At 36.7% G+C, this 20024-nt stretch overlaps 1 protein-coding gene across 1 annotated transcript in view; it reads right to left on the bottom strand.

The window, feature by feature from the left end:
* Positions 1–20024, bottom strand: part of LOC132141218 (F-BAR domain only protein 2-like) — a 40943-nt gene that overhangs the window by 5723 nt on the left and 15196 nt on the right. The window contains exons 4-20 of the mRNA XM_059550540.1: positions 19393–19534; positions 17196–17348; positions 16779–16883; positions 15812–15910; positions 13789–13885; positions 10061–10105; positions 9765–9834; positions 9501–9525; positions 9207–9263; positions 8948–9005; positions 8400–8575; positions 5697–5721; positions 4536–4580; positions 3956–4001; positions 3771–3862; positions 2216–2293; positions 758–1264 (exon numbers count right to left, since the gene is read on the bottom strand). Coding sequence (XP_059406523.1) covers positions 758–1264; positions 2216–2293; positions 3771–3862; positions 3956–4001; positions 4536–4580; positions 5697–5721; positions 8400–8575; positions 8948–9005; positions 9207–9263; positions 9501–9525; positions 9765–9834; positions 10061–10105; positions 13789–13885; positions 15812–15910; positions 16779–16883; positions 17196–17348; positions 19393–19534 — 1820 coding nt within the window. The remainder of the gene's footprint in view (positions 1–757; positions 1265–2215; positions 2294–3770; positions 3863–3955; positions 4002–4535; positions 4581–5696; positions 5722–8399; positions 8576–8947; positions 9006–9206; positions 9264–9500; positions 9526–9764; positions 9835–10060; positions 10106–13788; positions 13886–15811; positions 15911–16778; positions 16884–17195; positions 17349–19392; positions 19535–20024) is intronic.

Below are 20024 nucleotides of genomic sequence, written 5' to 3'. Positions count from 1 at the left end.
AATGTCACATTATAAACAAATTATATAAATTATGGACAAACATAAAGTGAATACAGAAAATATGTATAAAAAAAGTAAATCAAGTAAAGAAACGAAAAGAAACATATGCACCTTTTAAACCATCTTAGTCATAGTGTTTTAGAATTAGAAAATGCTGCATATGATATTTCGGAGCAAACTTGCAGACATAGTTGCATTGAGATGCTTTGGCAGGTGGCCACATTTTCCTACTGTAGCCAGCAAAAAAAATGTATTATTCAAATCAATAATCAATGCAGAGAATGCAAAAAATAAATAGATTTTCATATTAATTTGAGTACCTTTACTGAGTTAGTTTGTGTAGGTGAACCAAAACAAACAAACAAAAAAAAACTACAATATACCATATACAACAAAACAAATCAAACAAAACTTGGGCCAAACATTTTTTTACTGCATCCAGCTAAACAGTAATTCTGACTATGATGGCTTACAGGTCTGTTACATTTGTATTAATTAAATCAATAATTAATGCAGAAAATGCAAAAATAAAATATACATTTTCACCAATCAATGAAAAAAAAATTAAAATCAAGTTATAACTGGGAGGGGGGTGGCGGGGGCTTTTGGCAAATAAATAAAAACCAAATCAGTTGCAATAAATGAAAACAAGTTACATAAAAAATTAGGTTTGTTAAATGCACAGTACATATCTCACTGTCATGTAGCCATGGGACAGTGTTTGAACATGCTTAAAACTCTCATTCCTCAATATTACCATCCTGCATGGGTCGAGCTGGTGCTTCCTTTAGAGAGGGGGCACTCTCCTCTCTCCCAAAGCTGCCAAATGTGTCAACAAGCTCTCTGGAGAAAAGCTTGGGCTGGTGAGAAACGGGCACTGACCGAGGCCTTGCTGGTTGATGGGACAGTCCACGACATGGCACAAAGGCATCATTAAAGGCAATCCACTGGCTCTGGGCCCAGGACGAAAGTGCATCTGGACCAGTGACAGGAGCACTGAGAGGGGGCTTGTGGGTAGCATAGTCCTTAGGAGCAGCCTGCAGAGCTGGAGGCACACTCATAGCTCGAGCTGGGCCAGGGGCGAGGGGAGCGACAGCCTCATCAGGGAGCTCCAGAGGAGAGGAGAGAACAGGGAACGGCGGAGTGCACGGCTTGGCAAGACCGGCAGGAGGAGGGAGTTTAGAGGGAAGGGGAAAAGCAGGAGCCTCTGTAATCTCAAGACTGACTGCTGAAGGAGAGGTGGGCTCCGACTGTAAATCCACTTCTGTTACAGGGGTCATCAGAGAGAAAGAGTAACGCATGATTGTAAAAAATAAACTACATACTGACAGGCATGTTGAAAAGGCTACATGGAGGAAATGAAAAAATAGGAAAAAGCACAGAAGATCTAAGCTGAATATGGAATACAGCTCTATATTTTACATAACTACATAAAAAATGTCTTAATTTAAACAAAAACAAAAACAGACCTTTTTAAATGAGGCAGTTTCAAAAGTGAAAATGATCAAACTATATATAAAAAAGATCAAATTTAAAGTAACTCATAAGTAAACAATTATTTTAAGAAAGTAATAAAAATGAAAATAAAATATATAAATTACATTTTTAAAATAAAACAATACTATAAGTGTGGATCAAAATAATATGTAAAAAAATAAATGGTCAGAATATTGTAGAATCCTACTGAAATATGTGCTTTTTGAAGATTTTAAAGAAGAAAAAACCTATAACAAGACCACCTGGTGATCGAAAGCAAACTACCAGCTAAACGTCATGCACCTCTGTCAGGCACAACTAATACAAATGCATAAAATAAAACACAATAACATAAATGAGTTGAAAATACTTAAAACCACATAACATTGTTAAAAGGTCTGGGTCAGTGTGTAAATTGTGAACTCACTCGTATGTAGCTTTAACCTGTATGACTTTCTTTTTTCCATGGGATTGAGTAAATGATGACCTTTTATCTTTTTTTTTTATTTTTTTTTTTTTACATTTATTTAAACTTTCCTAAAAGCACGAGGATGTGTGCCTCTGTTGAAAATACTCATATTCACAGATACATCTCTTAGAAATATTAGGGGTGAGCTTAAGCAAAGCATTCCAATCATCATTCACATTTTTGCCTATTTTTGAGCAATTAGGGTCAGAGTCTATTATGGAAAGAGTTTTATTCTGATGATCAAAACGCAAGCATGGGCAACAGCATTACCTGGGTCTTCAAAGACCTCATCATTTAACTGTAGTGGGAGAGATGGAGGGAAAGATGCTAAGAAGAGAGAAGCCAGGTCTGAGAAACAAAAAAAGCGTTGAACAAATTCAAACAAAGAACGAGAAAATAAAAGGAAATCAATATAAATAGGGCTCGATTAAAACAGTATAACACATGAAAGAAACAACGCTAATCAAAAGCCAAAAAATAAAAACCTAAATAGCACAATAGCTCACAGCAGGGAAAAATGCAAAGTGCGATACCTCGCTATGTTACTCACGTCCTATATCCTCTTCACTGCTCTTTTTGTTCTTTTGCCAGGTCAGACCGATAACAAGATCATGTTTGACAATGTCTGTGACATGGGGGCTCCAAACTCCACCCTCTGACCTCTGAAGGTGCCAATTAACTCTGGATTACGATTGGCCCTCGCAGCTAAGGTCAGAGCTTGAATGACGGCTTGGCTTTTTTTAGTGACTGCATTGACTGGCTTAGCAAGAAAAGCGCTCACTTGTTTGCAAACGAATATAACATCCGCCCTAGAATTTACCCACAAAATTAAGGATTACAACATACAATGAAAAAGATTTTTATAAAATAATAAATAGCCACAAAAATAAATCTGTGTGTATGACATACTGTCAATTCTGTGAAAATTTACATTAGGTTAAGTCTATTATCAACTGTGCCACTCTCCAAGATATGGAAGCTTCTAATCAAGGTCAAGAGCTAAGAAGAGGGAGACGTGTAGAGCATGAGGGAGCACACACACTAGAATCACGGCACACAGGGAGCTTTTCTTTGTAACACAAGGGCACATTTTTGTGTAAATGCCGTAGTTTGTGTTAAGATATACAAGTATCAGTAAACAACGGAGATATATTTTTTAGATTCCAAAATGTAAAAATTAAAAAAAAAATACAAAAACAAAAATAATAAAAAATAAACAAACCCACAAATTAGAAACAAAGAAACGAACCACCACAACAACAAAAATTTCCCATGGCATTCACAAAAGATTTCATACTAAAGCAGAGGACAGACTGAGTGATATATGAAGTCGCTGTGGGATACGAGGGTTTCCGTGACAACAGCAGCCTGAGCAAGCTCTCTAGAGGAGACTGTTGTGGACTGGAAAAGCCCAGACACTTTCAACAGCCTGTAAGCATCATCAATAATGAAGGAGGTCAGACCTAAGACAAGCCTCCCAGAGGCTGGGGGATGGAGGGGTGAATGACTTACGACTGTCTGTCTATACAGTGTGTGTGTGTGTGTGTGTGAGTGTGCGTGTGTGTGTGTGTGCGTGTGCGTGTGGTCGATGAAGAACGTTCTGACTCCATTACTGTCAAGCTGAACTCTGTCATTAAGATGCTGACCCTGAGACATGTCTTAATTATAAATATTACTTGTAAATACTTGTGTGTGTGTGTGTGTGTGTGTGTGTAATACACACACACACACATATGCTCTTTTGTAGAATTTATGTAAGATATAACACCTTAGATTTGGAATGATAAATGATGTCTATTTGTTGTATTACAACAGACAGGGTTACCTGATGAGTGGGGTACAGAGGAGCTGGAGCTGGAGCTGGTGCTGGTCGGGACAAATGGATCCAAAGACAGCAGGTTATTATTGGCTAATCTACTGTTTGAAGAAAAAAAAACAGGACTTATGTGAATAACAGGTTACAATGTTTTTCAAATAGAGTGACAGGGTTAACAGCAAAGCTTCTCTTACTCATTAAAGGATGTCTGCGGTACCTGGGGTCGGACCAGTTCATCACCTGTAAAACAATGAGAAAACACAAATGAGTCATGGGGCAACTCTTCAGGCTTCAGGATCTGGAAGCAGTTGAAAGAAAACCCTTAAATTAAACAAAGAAATCCCTTTGTAAATGTAAGAAAATAAACTGCAGCAGTCATTTGGTTGAGTGAGGACAGTGTTTCTGAATCATGTAAACTGGTAGTAAGTTGAGTACGACATGAGACACATTCTTGCAACCCCATTTATCACAGGTCAAGCATCAAATACATTCATTTAAAATGACATGCTATACATGATCTGCATAGTACATTTTAAATGGTACATATTTGAGATCAAATCCCAAAGACATACAGAGTATTATACACAAAGAACAAATGACAGTGTTAAAAGACAACAGATTAAGTTAGATACCAATGGTAATTTTGCTACAAATAATAAATTTTTTTAGACTGCACATTTTGTTTTGTTATTCAGCATCAACGGAATCCCTCATTCCCACCAACACAAATGCAACTAGGGACCAAAAGAGTGTGGGAATGCTCAGCAAACTCACCTGACTTTGGTTTTATAGCAGGGAATGTTTGTTGTCGTGTCATTCCTACAGTAAGTATGTGTGAGATCCACATTTAAAATAACATTCAGTACTGAATATTCTTTAGTTTATTTTAAGTTGCCCAGGTGCCGCATAAGAAATATATCCATATATATATATATATATATATATATATATATTTTATGGCATCAGTTGATTTACTATTTAAAATGCCTTTTGCAATATCTAATATATCCAATATCCAATGCTCATTACAATTGTAAAAAATCTAAATAATTTAATAAAACTGTTAAATGTATTCTTTAATACATCTCAAAATAAACATCTATATAATGTCACGATGTTTATAGTCAATTGTGGCTTTTAAATCGACATCTTTTTTAAAAGTGTTTTATTTATTTAGTTACACATAATAGTATCACATTTTGTTTTTGGTCATTTATCAGTTACAGGCCATAACCTGTAATAGACATTAGACAGTTTGTAAAAAGAAATTAAACATGGGAACCAAAAACACTTTTGTGATTCATGAAATAGCATCTTGGTGTGATTTCAGATAAAACATCACATCTATTGGATTAAAGGACTTATCGGATAAAATGATCTGCCAGACCTTATCATTTTCAGCACGTGCAAGAGGTTTGAGGTAAATGCGCTCTTTGAAGAAATGTTTGCCGTTCCAGTGCAAGAATAACAAAACATTTCTACTGTAAGCTCAATTACTGTCTTATGGATTTAAAGTATGTAAAATTTTCCTGGGAGGTTGAAATCGTCGCTCTTGATGTGAGAACATGCCGCAGTGTAAACACTACATTCTGGCATGCATCTGTGTTCGTTTAAGCCACAATTTACTGGAAAAATGTAAAATTATGATGGATAGAAAAACATAAACACACAATTAAGCAGTTAATCTTGCTCATGGCTTAAGGAGGCAATGCTGTGCTACTCAGATGAGGAAAAAATGGGAGATGATGTTTATTTTCTCATGGGATGAGTTGGCTTTGGAGGGGTCACCAGAGCGAGATGAAGGAGGCTTGACGAGAAACGTCATGGCCAAGAAAAACTAAAAAGAGAAGTCAAAATGGCAGGCGCTCTCCAGAGCCAAACCTTCAGAGTGACAGAGGGATGGAGGGAGGATAAAAAAAAGAGAGGAATACTCACTGGATTGGTTCTTCTTCATATGAACCTGGAAATGAAAACAGGCTTTTATTAATGAGCGTGAGAGGAGTTATGAAAACAGCAGAAGACATGAAGTGCTTCATCCCCACATTCGCTCAATAGATATTGGCCTCACAGGACGACACACACAAACACGCACACAAGAAGAATGAGCAGAGAACCGCTCTATTGAGATTACATATTCAAACCATAAGTTCTGCATCAATATTCTGCAGGCAGTCTAAACACGAGAAAATGAGTGGCAGAGAATCCAACCGAATTCACTACCGGGATTGTTTTGAGGCTGAGAAATGTCAACAAGAGTCAACTAGCAAAACGGCAACAAATGCACAAAGATGGGAAGGCTTGGTTTATTGTGTATTCTAAGTGACTCATATGCAGCATCTCTGCCCGGGACTCCGTCAGAGTGGATGGAAAGACAACTCACTTGTTTTTGGTGCATTTGATGAAAAGAAACACATCAGAACATCATGGTATGGACCATAAATGTAAAAAGAAAAACTGTGGAAACAAACACACACACACGCATGCATACAAACAGACATACATGCAAGGCAGGGTTTAGTCCTATCGGCAGAGAGTGGCAAATGGGTTCAATTACAGCACCCAGGCCACACACCCGCCAATGAAAGAGAGAGAGCACACATGAAGGGGAAAGAGAGACAACAGAAGACTAGGGGAAATGGAAAGCTCAGTAATACCAATAATCTACAACAGATGACATGGCATTCGTCATCATCACCTAGATTTCCTGACTTAACCAAAACTACCACAAAACATATCCACCTAAAAATGAAACAAACAGGGCAATGAAAAGAAATGAGACTGAGAGGGAAAGGAAACACAAGTCTGATATGAGACACAAAGACAAATGGTGAACAGAGTTTTTGAGATGTGTAAATATTTCAGAGGTTAATCTGAGTGATTACGGAGCACATTTGGGGCAAGAGAGAAAGCTCAAGCCTGGTGAAATGAATGATGAAGAGCCTCTCTAAAAGATGTGTGTTAATCCATCTCAAACAGAGCAAACAGAGGCGGCAGCGAAGGTGTCTAAAGTAAACTGTCGCCCCGGCTGTGTTCACTGAAAACACAAGCTGGCACTTGTGAGGATGTGTTATTGCAGAAATACATCACTCTGTCATTTCAAAGCATCACAATGAGACGAAGAGCGAGGGATGCGGAGAGAGAATGTAAACACACAAAAGGGTGAAACTGAGAAGTAGGACACATGAAATCTTGGACAAAGAGAAAACACATTTACAAACAATGTTACTGATAACTAACCTAACCAATTTATTTTTATTCTCTCTATAACACGGCTAATGTTTATCAGCCAATACAAAACGTTTATTGAAAGGAGGCTGCATTTATTTGAACAAAAATATTGTGAAATATTACTACAATTTAAAATCAACTTTTTATATTTTCTATTGTAATTTGTGTGATGTGATGCAAGCTGAATTTTTTAGCAGCCGTCACTTTAGTCTTTAGTGTCACGTGCTCTTTCATAAATCATTCTAATATGCTAATTTGATGCTCAAGAGAAATTTCTCATTATTATGATTAATGATGAAACTGCATCTTTTTTTGTAGAATTTGGATTCTTCAGTAAAGAGAAAGTTCAAAAGAACAGCATTTATCTGAAATAAATCGTTTGTAACATTAATGTCTTTACTGTTACTTTTGATCAATTGAATGCACCCTCAAAGAATAAAATTAATAACTTTTATTCAATACAAAAGCAAGAAAGCTGCAAACCATTCACAAGAATCAGGGATGTTTTGTTCATTTTTAACAGACTAGTTCTGAACATGTCAAGACATTGGTCGCCCAAAAAACTACTAAACTAAAAATTTTTTCTTTGTTTCTGTGTGTGTGCCTTTACCTACGTGATCTTACTCATTAGTCCCTTCCAGGCTTCCTGTGGTGAAATTTCAAGCAGGAAGTTGCATGGGTTTGTTTACCAACAGCACACACACACACACACACACACACACACACACACCCAGATGGTCCACAGGCTCACAGTGTGTGCAGGAGGAACTGCTTGACCACACAACTGTACACGTGCACACGCGCGCGCGCGCGCACACACACACACACACACACACACACACACACTTCACTTATAACATTAAATGACAATAGGAGATCATATTTTGTGACGTCACCCATTATGTCATCGTGACTAACTCGGACACAAACACTTGAGATTAATTACATGTTCGTTCCCTCGCTGGAAATTTCTAACGTCCATTGGGCCAACACAATATAATTTTCAATGAGCTAGTTAAATCCTTATAATGACCACAGGTGCGTAACGAACACACACGCAAAATACAACTGCACTTGTAGGCGCACAAATCAGGATGGAGAAAACTAAGTGGGGACGCATTTAAAGCTTCTCCATGCACCGCCTATACATATCGTAATCAAATAGTGCCCTCTAGTGTCTGCTGGGACGACAGAGGTTTTTGGGGGAAGAGATGAAGTGTGGGATGCAGAAAACATGACTGTAAATGACATCAACCAATCACAAATCTCTTTGCTGACGGTGTACAATCAGCCTTTATAGAGGGAGAGCAGCTTGCATTATGCCGTGCATGAATGAATGTGAATGTAAGGTCTGTATGTGAGGATCTTTACACTTAGTGTGTGTGCTGGTGTGAGGCGTGCGTCTCTTACGGCAGGGGTGGGCGAGAGCATGATGTTTCCAATGGAGGCCTTCAGCTCGTCGATGTTGGCTTTGTGCTGGTGTGTGCCGTTATTCGTCTGCACGGGTTTGATCTGGACGTGGAATTTTCTTGGCTCGTCCTCATCTTCTGAGTCACTGGATGAATAAAAGGAGTTCTCTTTGGCATGTGATCAGAATCGTTAAGGAAAATGGTTGTGGGGGCATGAAAATGTCTATAGTGTCATGGGCTAAGAAGATCAGATGTGTATTTTATTTGAATATATTCTAATCCGCACAGAGAGATGACATAGCTTTGGTAAAGAAAGAAAAACAAAGAGAATCTGAGGGGAAGGAATGACTTGGCAGAGATTCAGATAAAAGTGCAACAAAGAAAGTTATCACACTATGTTCTCGAGCCAAAAAAAGTGTTCGGAGTTTACACTGTGTAAGACGCGATGAAAGAAATGAAGGAAAATGTTTCTGTGGCCGAGATGAAAGTGTGTGTGTGTGTGTGTGAGGGATGGAGAGAATGAAAGAGATGGATCTGGAGTAAGGATATCATTCTCGTTGACTTCTGGTCGGATACAGAAGCCCTCCTCGTCCAGCTGAGGCACATTCTGCAGAAAAACATAGAACACATCACAGACAGAAAATCCTATGATTCACACTCTTCAATACATCACAACACAAGGAGAGTCCGACAGAGGTAAAATACACTATTGTTAGCAATATCGCAAGAAGTATGTACACTATGTTGTCTTTACTTTACATTGTAAGAATTATAGACAATCCTTCAACAACATTAGGTCACCACTCACGGCGTTATGAAGATCTATAGCACCGTAGAAACCGGGGGGAGCGCCGTTGGAAGCGTTCTGAAAGAAGGACGAACAAAAGGAGCATTGTGGGTGCGACTCAAATGGAGTTTCTCCAAAATAACAAAAAAAGAGCATACTTTTATCAGAAGAAATAGGTTTCATGTTATGAAATGTTTGTATTGTATTAAATGTATTTGTATTAAAGCATTTAAAATATGAATAATTTTCTTCAGTAATAATGATAATAAACAAAATTATTAATTGTATAGAAAAAAAAGAAAAGCGTATACTCACAACTGCTTCTACTTCAGCCGATTCACTATTCAAGACAGAGAAAAGCTTATTAGAGAATACTTAATTTTAACACAAATACAAAACTTTCCATAGCAAAAATGAGTTCACTTATCTCAAGTTTTGTCAAATAAAATTATAACAAGTATTTCACAAAATACTATGAAGAACAGTTTGAGAATTAAAAATTACTGATGGAAATAGCTTAGTTCTTTAAATGCATAAAGAGCAAGTGAGATCACATTAAAAGTAAATGTCAACACTTACGTGGAATCTGTGTCTTTATCTCTCCGTCGGCCTGGTATTGCAAAGGTTTTCCTTTTTCTGGGTTTTGCACCTAAACAGACATAAGCAGTGATTATCACAAATCTAGAAAAATACTGAAACACACCCTAAAATAGATATTATGCTGTTTAACAGAACACAAAGTATATAAAACTAAAATTCTAAGTAAATTCTTATAAAGAGATGTAATCAGATATATATAAAGAGAACTTATATATTCTATATTTTTCCTATAAAAAAAAACAAAAATGGGAACGGAGAGAAAAATTAATGCAGACCTTCTGTGGCGATTGAGACATTACATTCCTCAAATTCAATGGGCCCTGTAATGACAACAGACAAACAAATACAAATGATTGGAAGGATGTCATGTTACAGTATCTTTAAATCAAGAATTATGATATGGTATTAAATATGGTATAATATTTAATATTAAAACTTTTTTGTTTTGTTTTTACAGCATGACAAAATCATGCACATGAATCCACAAAAACAGTGACACACAAACACAAACAAACACACACACACACACACACACACACGTAGGTTTAGATTTTTTGGCAAGCAAATTACAGAGTCATCAGAGGGTCTGGTGACAATCAGCACGATCTGACTTCCCCTTTAAGCTGGAGCATTTAGTTCACAGCCAGCATACAACACACACTAATAGATGAACACACACACACGCTTGGAAGCACTTCTGATTTTAACCTCAGAAATCAAATAAACACATAAATCCAACACAATGATGTGTAGCATTGATAACACTCAGTCAAATGCTGTACACTAGCCCACACTGAAAATATAACACAGACTTGCTGCAAAAGACAACAAACTGCATGCTTCATTTCTTGCTCATCAATTTTGCATATTTACCTCCAAGCTTTTACACTTTCAACATGACCCATTTCCACACTGACACATGGGTGAAGGGATTTAAGCAAACAAACTCTGCCATTTTCACTGTATTTCGCTTCTTAGGGTTTTGCAGTCATGACCCAACATGTCAGCCAAGTTTTTTTTCCAGAGTTAAGTTAAAACGCAGAACAGGATTAAAATGGAAATCTAATTTAATCTTACTAACCTCAGTTGGTTTGGCTATAGATTCTCAATAAATATCCTGAGCCGAAAATAAATATTAATTCTGTGCTTTCGTGACTGGCAGTAAAGAGAGGAGAGATGCCCCTCAGTGCTCTAAGAGCCCTTTAGAGCGTGTTTTCTTTTGTATTAATGCGCGTAAAAGCTAATGCTTGTCCAAGAAAACGAAAGATAGCATTTTACTACCACCAGACCTCAGCAAGAGAGCCCGGGGCGCTATTTTCATTGCACAGAAAATGCCTTGACCTGAAAAAACAAAAGCGTGTGATATTTAACTCGAGCGGTTCAATAGAGTTTCCCTGGAGAACGGTGACTGCGAGCAGACCTCATGTGCACTGTTCAGAGCAGTCACGACAGGCACACATCACACACGCTGACGTAGATACAGTATGACTGGTCTACTCTACTGCACCAGATCACTTCACCTTTTTAGATCTCTGTTTTTGTTTGTTTGAGATCATCTCTGATCAAACAATCTGAACTAAATGACACGTACTGTCAGTTCACACACATAAAAATGAAAGACCCACTTCATTTGACATCATATTAAATATATCAAATTATTTGATTCATTTGAACTACACAGTGTCTTATTAGGGACATAGCACAGACATTTATTATTTTTGTTGTTATATAATAATTCTGTGTAAACAAACTCTAACCTTCAGAAAAACTTTTGAATTTTTAGAAAGAAAAAACAAATTAAACAACTGCAAAAAAATTAACAAAACAACAAAAACCAAACCCAAACCAAAAGAAAAGATTACAAAACAAAACAACAAAAAACAAACCAAAAGAAAAGAAAAACAAAATCAACAAATTATTATTTTTGTTGTTATGTAATAATTCTGTGTAATATTTATAAACAAACTCTAACCTTCAGAAAAACTTTTGAATTTTTAGAAAGAAAAAAAAATATTAAACAAAAACAAAACACACACACACAAACATTATCCTTCTGAGGACCTTCAAGTCAGATTTAGCTAAAATTGTCATCAACCTTGTCTCCTAATAATAGCCAAATTAGAAAGATGCACAAATCTGTAATATTTCATATTTATTACAACAAATCAGCAAGTTTGTCTAAACCGGAAAATGGAGATTAATCTCCAAGATCTCGATGCAGCTGCTGGACCAAAAAAAAAACAAGTTTCATCTAATTAGGTGATGTCAGGTGAGGGACGTGCAAATGACAACACTTCCAGGCTCCATCTAACAATTTTTATGCACACAAATCCAAACATCAGACAAAACAATGCCATCTAAACCTGGAAAAGGGTATTAGGTTTTGTTTAAACTCGTGTAAGCAGACAGACTGCTTTGTTTACATGAACATGTGTGTATTTATGTGTGTGTGGGTTTATAGCAATACTTTGAGGAAACATTGCTGTGAAAATGTCCAGAGAAGTTAGCTAAGTATAACAAAATCATTCATTCGATTGTCATCGAAAAGCAAAATAGTTCAAGAAGTTAGTTTTATATAAAAAAAAAAAAAGTTATTATGGCTGACCTTTAGTAATTCTAGTAACATTTACTAAGACAACAACAACAACAACGTCTAAGGTTTATTTAGGTAAATATATGCTTTTGTGAATGCTCGTAGACATGCCTGTTTGTATATGAGAGGCACATGCAGTCATGCATTAACTAAGGATGTTTTTTTTTTTTTTAATTGCATATGCTGAGCATGGGCTCTTGGATGGCGCAGCAAGGAGAGTTTGCGTGTCTGGACGACAGCCAGTTCACAGCCCAGCTGGATATCACTGAACTGCTCTTGCAACCTCCCTACAGCCCAGCATGTCACTTCGGGATTGTTTCCGTGGTACAAAGTTTGTTCAACCTCTCTCTCTCTCTATACTGGTTAGGGCTGCTCTGATTTCATCAGTGTGCCACACAGGTTATTGCTCTGACAGCGGCGCAATCCCTAATGAACAGCTTGATAAGGGGGAAGGAATGTTTTGTTGACCAAAACAGTTTTAGTCTCAATTAATTTTGCTGTCAAAACAAATGAAGGGCAACCAAAAGCCTGAAACTCCAGTCTAGACCCCTGTGGATACATTTAGTTACAATTTAACTGGGCTACCTGTGTGTGGAATATAATAATTGTTGGAATAAAAATAATTGTTTTCAAAACAAAACAAAACATTTTTTAAAAAACAACGAAACAAAACAAAACAAAAACCAAAACAAAACAAGATAGTCTCGCCTCAAACTCATGCCACTGGATAAGCTGATGTCAACGTGTCAGGATGTTAAAAAAAACACAGGAAATTATTTGAAATGTCCCTAAGAGAGGTCAAATATTCTAAGATACCAAACAGTTTTCAAGCCAAGAAAAAGGCAAAACCCAGTGTCTAATGTACATAATTTAAACCGTTAATATAATTGCTGGCTAAACTGGTTTAATTACACCCCACACCCCTTTAGCTTCACGCCAAATTATATTCTCTATGTGAAATGCGAAAAAACTTCCACCCTGTGAAAGGAGGGAGAAGCAGGAGGTTAAACGAAAGATCACGGAGGAATAAGTGAGGAAAAATAGCAAGAACACAGGGGGAAGTGTAGCCGTGTCAAGCTCCATCAATTTCTAGTGGCTTAATCTTATGTAAAGGTGGGCGAGCTTGACATTCCACTTAGCATGTGACGCTAGCGTTAGCATGTGGCGGCCAGTGCTTGTTGAGACCAGGGCTGAAAACCCCTGTAAGGGTCAGAGCTCCAGTGTAAACTTCACAATGCTACAGCAGTCAAGTCAAATATACTCCATTTGTGGGTTGACAGTGCAGACTAACGCTCATTTTCATTAAGTCAGTTGGCCATGAACTCATGAACAGTCTTGTTAATAATATCAAGAGCAAAGTATTTCAGTGCCAGAGGTTAATGCCGTATGTGAGAGATTTAGTTGTGTTACCTGGTCTCTCTTTGCCTGTTCCTTTGCTTTCTGCCAGTTTCTGTATGAGGCTCTCAACGGAAGTGTTCTCCATGTTTTTCACAAACTCTTCTTGGACCTTAAATATAATAAAATATACAAAAACATTACATGCACCCATTCAATATGTTCATTGCGACAACATAGCAGAGAGTACTTAAGCACATTTGTATATTAATGCAGTAGACATATAATTGGTCTAAAAGAATGAAAAGCATCAATTATCTTTTTTAGGTTCCATAAAAACACATTTTAAATTTATTTGGTTTATGCTATGTTACCCTTTAAAGTACCATATGACACATTTGGTTTAGTTCAAATTAACATGTTAAAAAGTAACTGAAAGAGTAAGTTAGCTTCAGTAGGAAGATTAAAAGGGTTTCTACCACAGACTGTATGTATGAATATTCCGTATCCAATTGTACCAAAGGGGCCCAGTAAGCTCTTATAAAGCCAGGAAAGACTAAGTGACACTGACTGTACAACTGTACCAAGACTTTGTTTTAGAATTGGCAGCATCTGGGATTGAATTCACTTGACCGGGCAAAATAGGTCACAGACTGCTCACTCTTCAGAGCAGACTTTATGTCATTTGATAATATGGTCATAACATGAAGGGAATGCTAAATAATGAGATATTTATGTTGCACATCATACATGCAAGCTCCAAAGATTTTAAATGTGAACATCTCTCTGACACGTACTCCTACGTCATAAACTGCTGTACTCCTAGCAGTGTAAAAAAAATACATATACAAAAATGCACTACCATTCAAAAGATTCAGAAGATTCAGTAAAAATCTTTGGGATATAAATTAATTATTTTACTCAGTCGGAATGCATTAATTCATGATCAAAAGTGACACTGTATTAAAATCTGGTCATGTGGTCATCAGCGCTACATAATGTGTTATGATCACTGCCTTCACTTTGAGCGTTTCACCACATTACCAACACTAGAGCTGTATCCCATTCAAGCAAGACTTGAGGTTTTAAAAAAGGATAGGGTTGAGAGCTAGGGCACGCAGTGAGGATGTGACTAGTGACATTATTTCCCCGGGTGATCACTTTGACTGGCCTCAAGGGATGGTGACAAATGCAATATGTCTTCCACACATCTCCACTGCTGATGCAATGCTTAGCTTTCATAGCTGATGTGTTTTCACACAGCACTTCATAAATTGTTAGTCAGTTTGATTCAGTATCCATGTCCTTTTTGCCTGTTTGTGGACCAGAGGAGCTGACTGACAGCATGTAAAGCTGTGCAAATAATCCACAGTAAAAAAAAAATTATCCATGAACCAAACCGACCAGCTCTGGAACAGGGTTATAATAGTTTACAGATAAAACCATAAAAACATTTATTATTTGAAACATAGTAATTGTTAACTGAAAATAAATGTCCTATTTTTTAGTTTTAACTTGATAGAAACTAATGTCATGTAGAGACAAACAGTGACACTAACTGTTGCATGAGGAAAGTAGATTCAACTCATATGAATGCAACAGAAACAGTATAAACATAATAACCACAGAGAAAAACTCCACGGGCTCAAAGCTGAACACAAGAGTGTGTGTGGTTAGGAGGAAGCCCAAACCAGGACATGCAACAGTTCTGTGGTCAATAACCAGTAAAATGGCAAACAGAGACAGTTCTGCTGTGGGTGTGTAGAAATGCAAATTCAGTTGCCTTCACGGAAATGTATTTCAGTGAATAAAAGGGTTTGCATATGTTATAAATCACTCTGAATTAGCGGCAACTGGTTTGTGGATTGATAAGAAAGGACTAATTAGACAGCCTCATGTTATGAAGGTCATTTCTGCTTATTTGACTTATGCACATTTGAGGGTCTCTGTCGCCCTCTTCAGCTAAACGATGATACAACAGCCAGATCTCATAGACTTCATTCAGATTTGCCATTCCTTTTCAGCATCGAGTTTCATCGCTGTTTCAGTTGTTTTGAGATTACTGGATAAGGACTGTGTGTGTTATTTCTCTGTTTACCTCTCCTATCTGTATGTGTGTCTCTTCCACAGACTGACAGTATGAATGGATAATCTCCTGCATACGCAGTACATGTTCCTCTTCAATGCCCTGGAATTTCTGTAAAAAGTACACAAACACACAACCTTTAATTGACTTATCTTTCTGAAATGGTGCAAAAGCATTTTAAAAATGGATAATACTAGTTTAAGTCAGTCTTGAAAAGTGAAGCTGAAAGCAGATGTTGGTAATGATACTTAATCAGACAGAATCTTTTCCCACAACAATCCTGTGTGTGAGTGTGTCTCTACTTAAGACCCATTCTTATATTGTTGGCACAACTCTACGATTAGCCTATTTGGGTGGTCTGACTAGCTAAGAAGTGTGTAACATGCACAAACACAGTGAAAATAAATATGCATGCGTGTATGTGGGATGTGTGTGTGTGTGTGTGTCAAGGATGGCTGCATGCCTGATTTGCTGTTTATGCTCCTCTCAGACTGACAGTAGGGTTTTAGAGGATTTAAGTGGAAGAGGAGAAAAAGATGAGCGGAAACAAGATAATGACAGTATAAGTCAGAGCATGTGTGACCACAAGGAAAAAAACGTGTTTGTGCATGAGTGTGTGTGGATCATGAAAAGAAACATCAATAAAAAGCTTAAATTTTTGTATGTTTGAGGACTCTGTGGCTCTGATTTGGGACTGAAAAATAAGTGGATATAAGTGGAAGTGCACAAAGCTACTGAATTTAGTGTGTCCAGCCCATGGGTTGTGTATATATTTTATACATAATATATAAATAATTACTATATTTAATGTGTCACAGTGTCTGATACTGATATTGTTAATCCATATCAAGCTCTAATTGATATGATAAAAGCTCTAATAACTCAACAACATACAAATATGCCACACACACACACACACCCTGCAGAGACAATTAGCCACCTCAACAAACACACTCATGTACTCATCACACAGTCACACCTGTGCGGTCTCTGTCATTCTCTGCTCAAATTCTGTCTTTGCATTGGCATATTTCTCCACATATGACTTGTAGGTCTCTGTGGCTTTCTTGACCTTCAGTCCAGCCTGCAAACAAACAACACAAAACAGACAGAGACAAATTTACATATGAAGAGTTCCCATGCAAAAGCCTCTAAAAGCCCCCTTGGTCAAAAATGAGAAAACAATACTGAGTTCATGTTCATCAAGTACTTTCACTTCAAATGCGCTAAATCCCAGCCTCAACCCATTCAAAGTACCAGTACGTACATAGAAACCTAAACACAGAAAGAAATGCTACTTTCAAAGAAAAACGTCAGACATACTTGGAGGCTTTTGCATACTCCGATCCAAAACTTCTAAGCTACCGTTCAAGTATGTATATGTCTGTGTACGTACCTTGTCCAGGTCTCTCTGTGTGGCCCCCTCTTTGCGCATGCGTTCTTGCTCTAGTGTCTTGTTGGCATAGTTCTCTTTGCTCTTCTGTAAGGCCTGTGACACACTCTGAATATTCTGCACAGACTCCAGCGTGGACGCCACCTCCTCCTTTGTCTACAAACCAGAGAAACCAGAAAGAGCTTTAGTATTACTCTCATCTTTAAAAAATTGAAGGTCCACAGTCCTAATTGTCTCGCTTGTCCACAAGCCATTCATTTATAGAATTTATATTCCACTCAATGAACTAACTTCAAGGATGACGCTGCCACCCATTCAACCGGTAACTGTTGTGCATTCTGCTTTATCTCAAATATATTTAAAAATCATGGTTGTATTATTAGTACAGCCTTTAATTAATGCAGTCAGGTGAAAAGTGTCATTAAATTTCTTAATTTTATATATATATAAGTCTCTTCTACTCACCAAAGCTGCAGTAATAGTAATATTGAGAAATATTATTTCAATTTTAAATAGCCGTTTTCTACCTTAATATATTTTCAAATGTAATTTAATTGCTTTGATCAAAGCTGAATTTTCAGCATCATTACTCCTGTCCTCAGTGTCACATGATCTTTCAGACATTATTCTAATATGCTGATTTGCTGCTCTGTTATGATCAATTATTATTGGTGCTTAATCATTAATAATGGTTTATAATGGCATTTTTTTCCTGTGTAATATTTTTCAGGATTATTTGATGAATAGAAAGCTCAAAATAGCATTATTTATGTGAAATAGATATCTTTTGTTACATTATACACTTTTTTGTCACTTTTCATCAATTTAATTGGTCCTTGCTGAAGACTGGAGTTATGATGCTGAAAATTCAGCTTTGAATCACAGGAATAAATTATATTTTAAAACATATTTAAAAAGTTATTTTAAACTGAAATAATATTTCACACTATTAGTGTTTTTGATTAAAAATCTTAATAATCCCACATTTTTGACTGGATATGATTTACAGTAAGCTAACCATTCATTTTCACAATGATGATAAACTTGGATATTTGAGAAAGTCTACATCATTTAAATAAACTGAAATGGATCAGCAGACAGCTTAAAATGTCAAATTACATTTTGCAGATATTTCAGAATTGATTTAACAAAGTACCAACAGATGCTCAATGAAATATGAAGTATGCAACATACTGAAGAAATCAGGCCATGACTGAAAAAGAGCCATTAGGTTTCTGTTTGTGCAAATTGTACACATATTTAATATGTGCAAATATGCATAAGTTTACAAAGCAAAGCAAAACAAAAAGCGTGCGAAGAAAAAATACTGAGAAGATAAACCCAGCTGGCCTGTCTTGTCACTCCAAGACCCCTCACCACCGTACACACAGAGAAGCTCATGCAAATCTGTTTCCTGTTTAATCACAGCACCTGGCTGATGTTCTTTGATGCATTAAAAATGAGCTTCTGGTGTAGCTGCAAGATATCAAACACTGTTTCTACGCACATGCAAAAAAAACATGTTCACTCCAGAGACTTTTTCATCCCTTCTTCTGTAGCTGTGCAGACAAACAGACTGAAAAACAAGCAATCTTGTGGGATCTTATTAGAATTAATGATTTAATTACAAATATAAATCATACTAATTATTAATATAAATCAAAATTACCTTAAAGAAATATATATTTATCTCCATTCATAAGTTTGAATAATAAACATTTCTAAGTAAATATTTAAGCAATAATCATTAATAAATAATAATAATAATAATATTACCTAGAGATTACTAATACCACCATTAATAATTTTTGTTTCATTTTCTCAAAAAAAAAAAAAAAAAACAATCCTCAAGATCTCACCTTATTTTGACATAAATCAACAAATTATTAATATTACAAGTATTATTCTGACTACAAGATTCATTTTTAGAAGTTTTAATGGGAGGATGAGGACCATATCAATAGCGGGACATTCTGTACAGGAGACCATTATTATTAATATGCAATTATATATGTTGTATATATGAAAGATGGATATGGGTTTTATTTCATACCAGACCTTTGACCTTTTTTAAGGAATGACATGTGTACCGCAGACTCATTTAGCTGAGAAATTGGGTTCATACTTCGCTATGCGGCATGTTACGAGCAAACTTACATGGATATTAATCAAACACCAAAGATGACGGCAGCTCCCATACCTTCTTATGATTTTTGGCTTGTTCCTCCACATATTTCTGGACTTCCTTGATGAGCTCTTGAAGTTTGCGGACAAGCTCCATGTGACACGCTGCCAGTTTTTCGGTGGACTGTTTAAACACATCCCACACCGGCGCAAACGTCCTGTAGAACAAATGGCTGTTTCATTTTCTTCTCTAGGCATAATACTCCACACACATTGTACAAATAAAACATGATTTGTGATTTAACACCAAGGTGTGTTTATTCTCTCGATATCAGATTTATCCTCTGGTCCTGCGTTTTTTAATGAAATGGCTCTGTGCAAGGTTTAATGACACTATAATGTCTGTACTGACAATATGATATGTGAGGGGGGTGCGAAGTTCATGTTCTGTGGAATAAAGCACCGCAGGCCAGTAAAATACCAGATTTCATTTTACACAACTGCATATAGCATATTTCGCAAATAGATATTATACAAACCAAGGCTATTTCAGGACCATAACAGCAATAACAATGAGTTAATTGCTTTCTTCCTGCAGATCTTTTTGAAGTAGCTTATGAAGTTTCGCCTGACTGGCAATATGTCTCACATTAGCAGGGAAAGTACAGCAAGCTCGCCAGAATAAAGTTTATATAGAATAAAGATTCA

The sequence above is a fragment of the Carassius carassius genome, chromosome 5 (genome assembly GCF_963082965.1).
Source record: "Carassius carassius chromosome 5, fCarCar2.1, whole genome shotgun sequence".
In the NCBI taxonomy this organism is placed as follows: Eukaryota; Metazoa; Chordata; class Actinopteri; order Cypriniformes; family Cyprinidae; genus Carassius; species Carassius carassius.
Note: the sequence above shows the minus strand (reverse complement) of the source record. Positions and strands in the feature narration are given on the sequence as shown.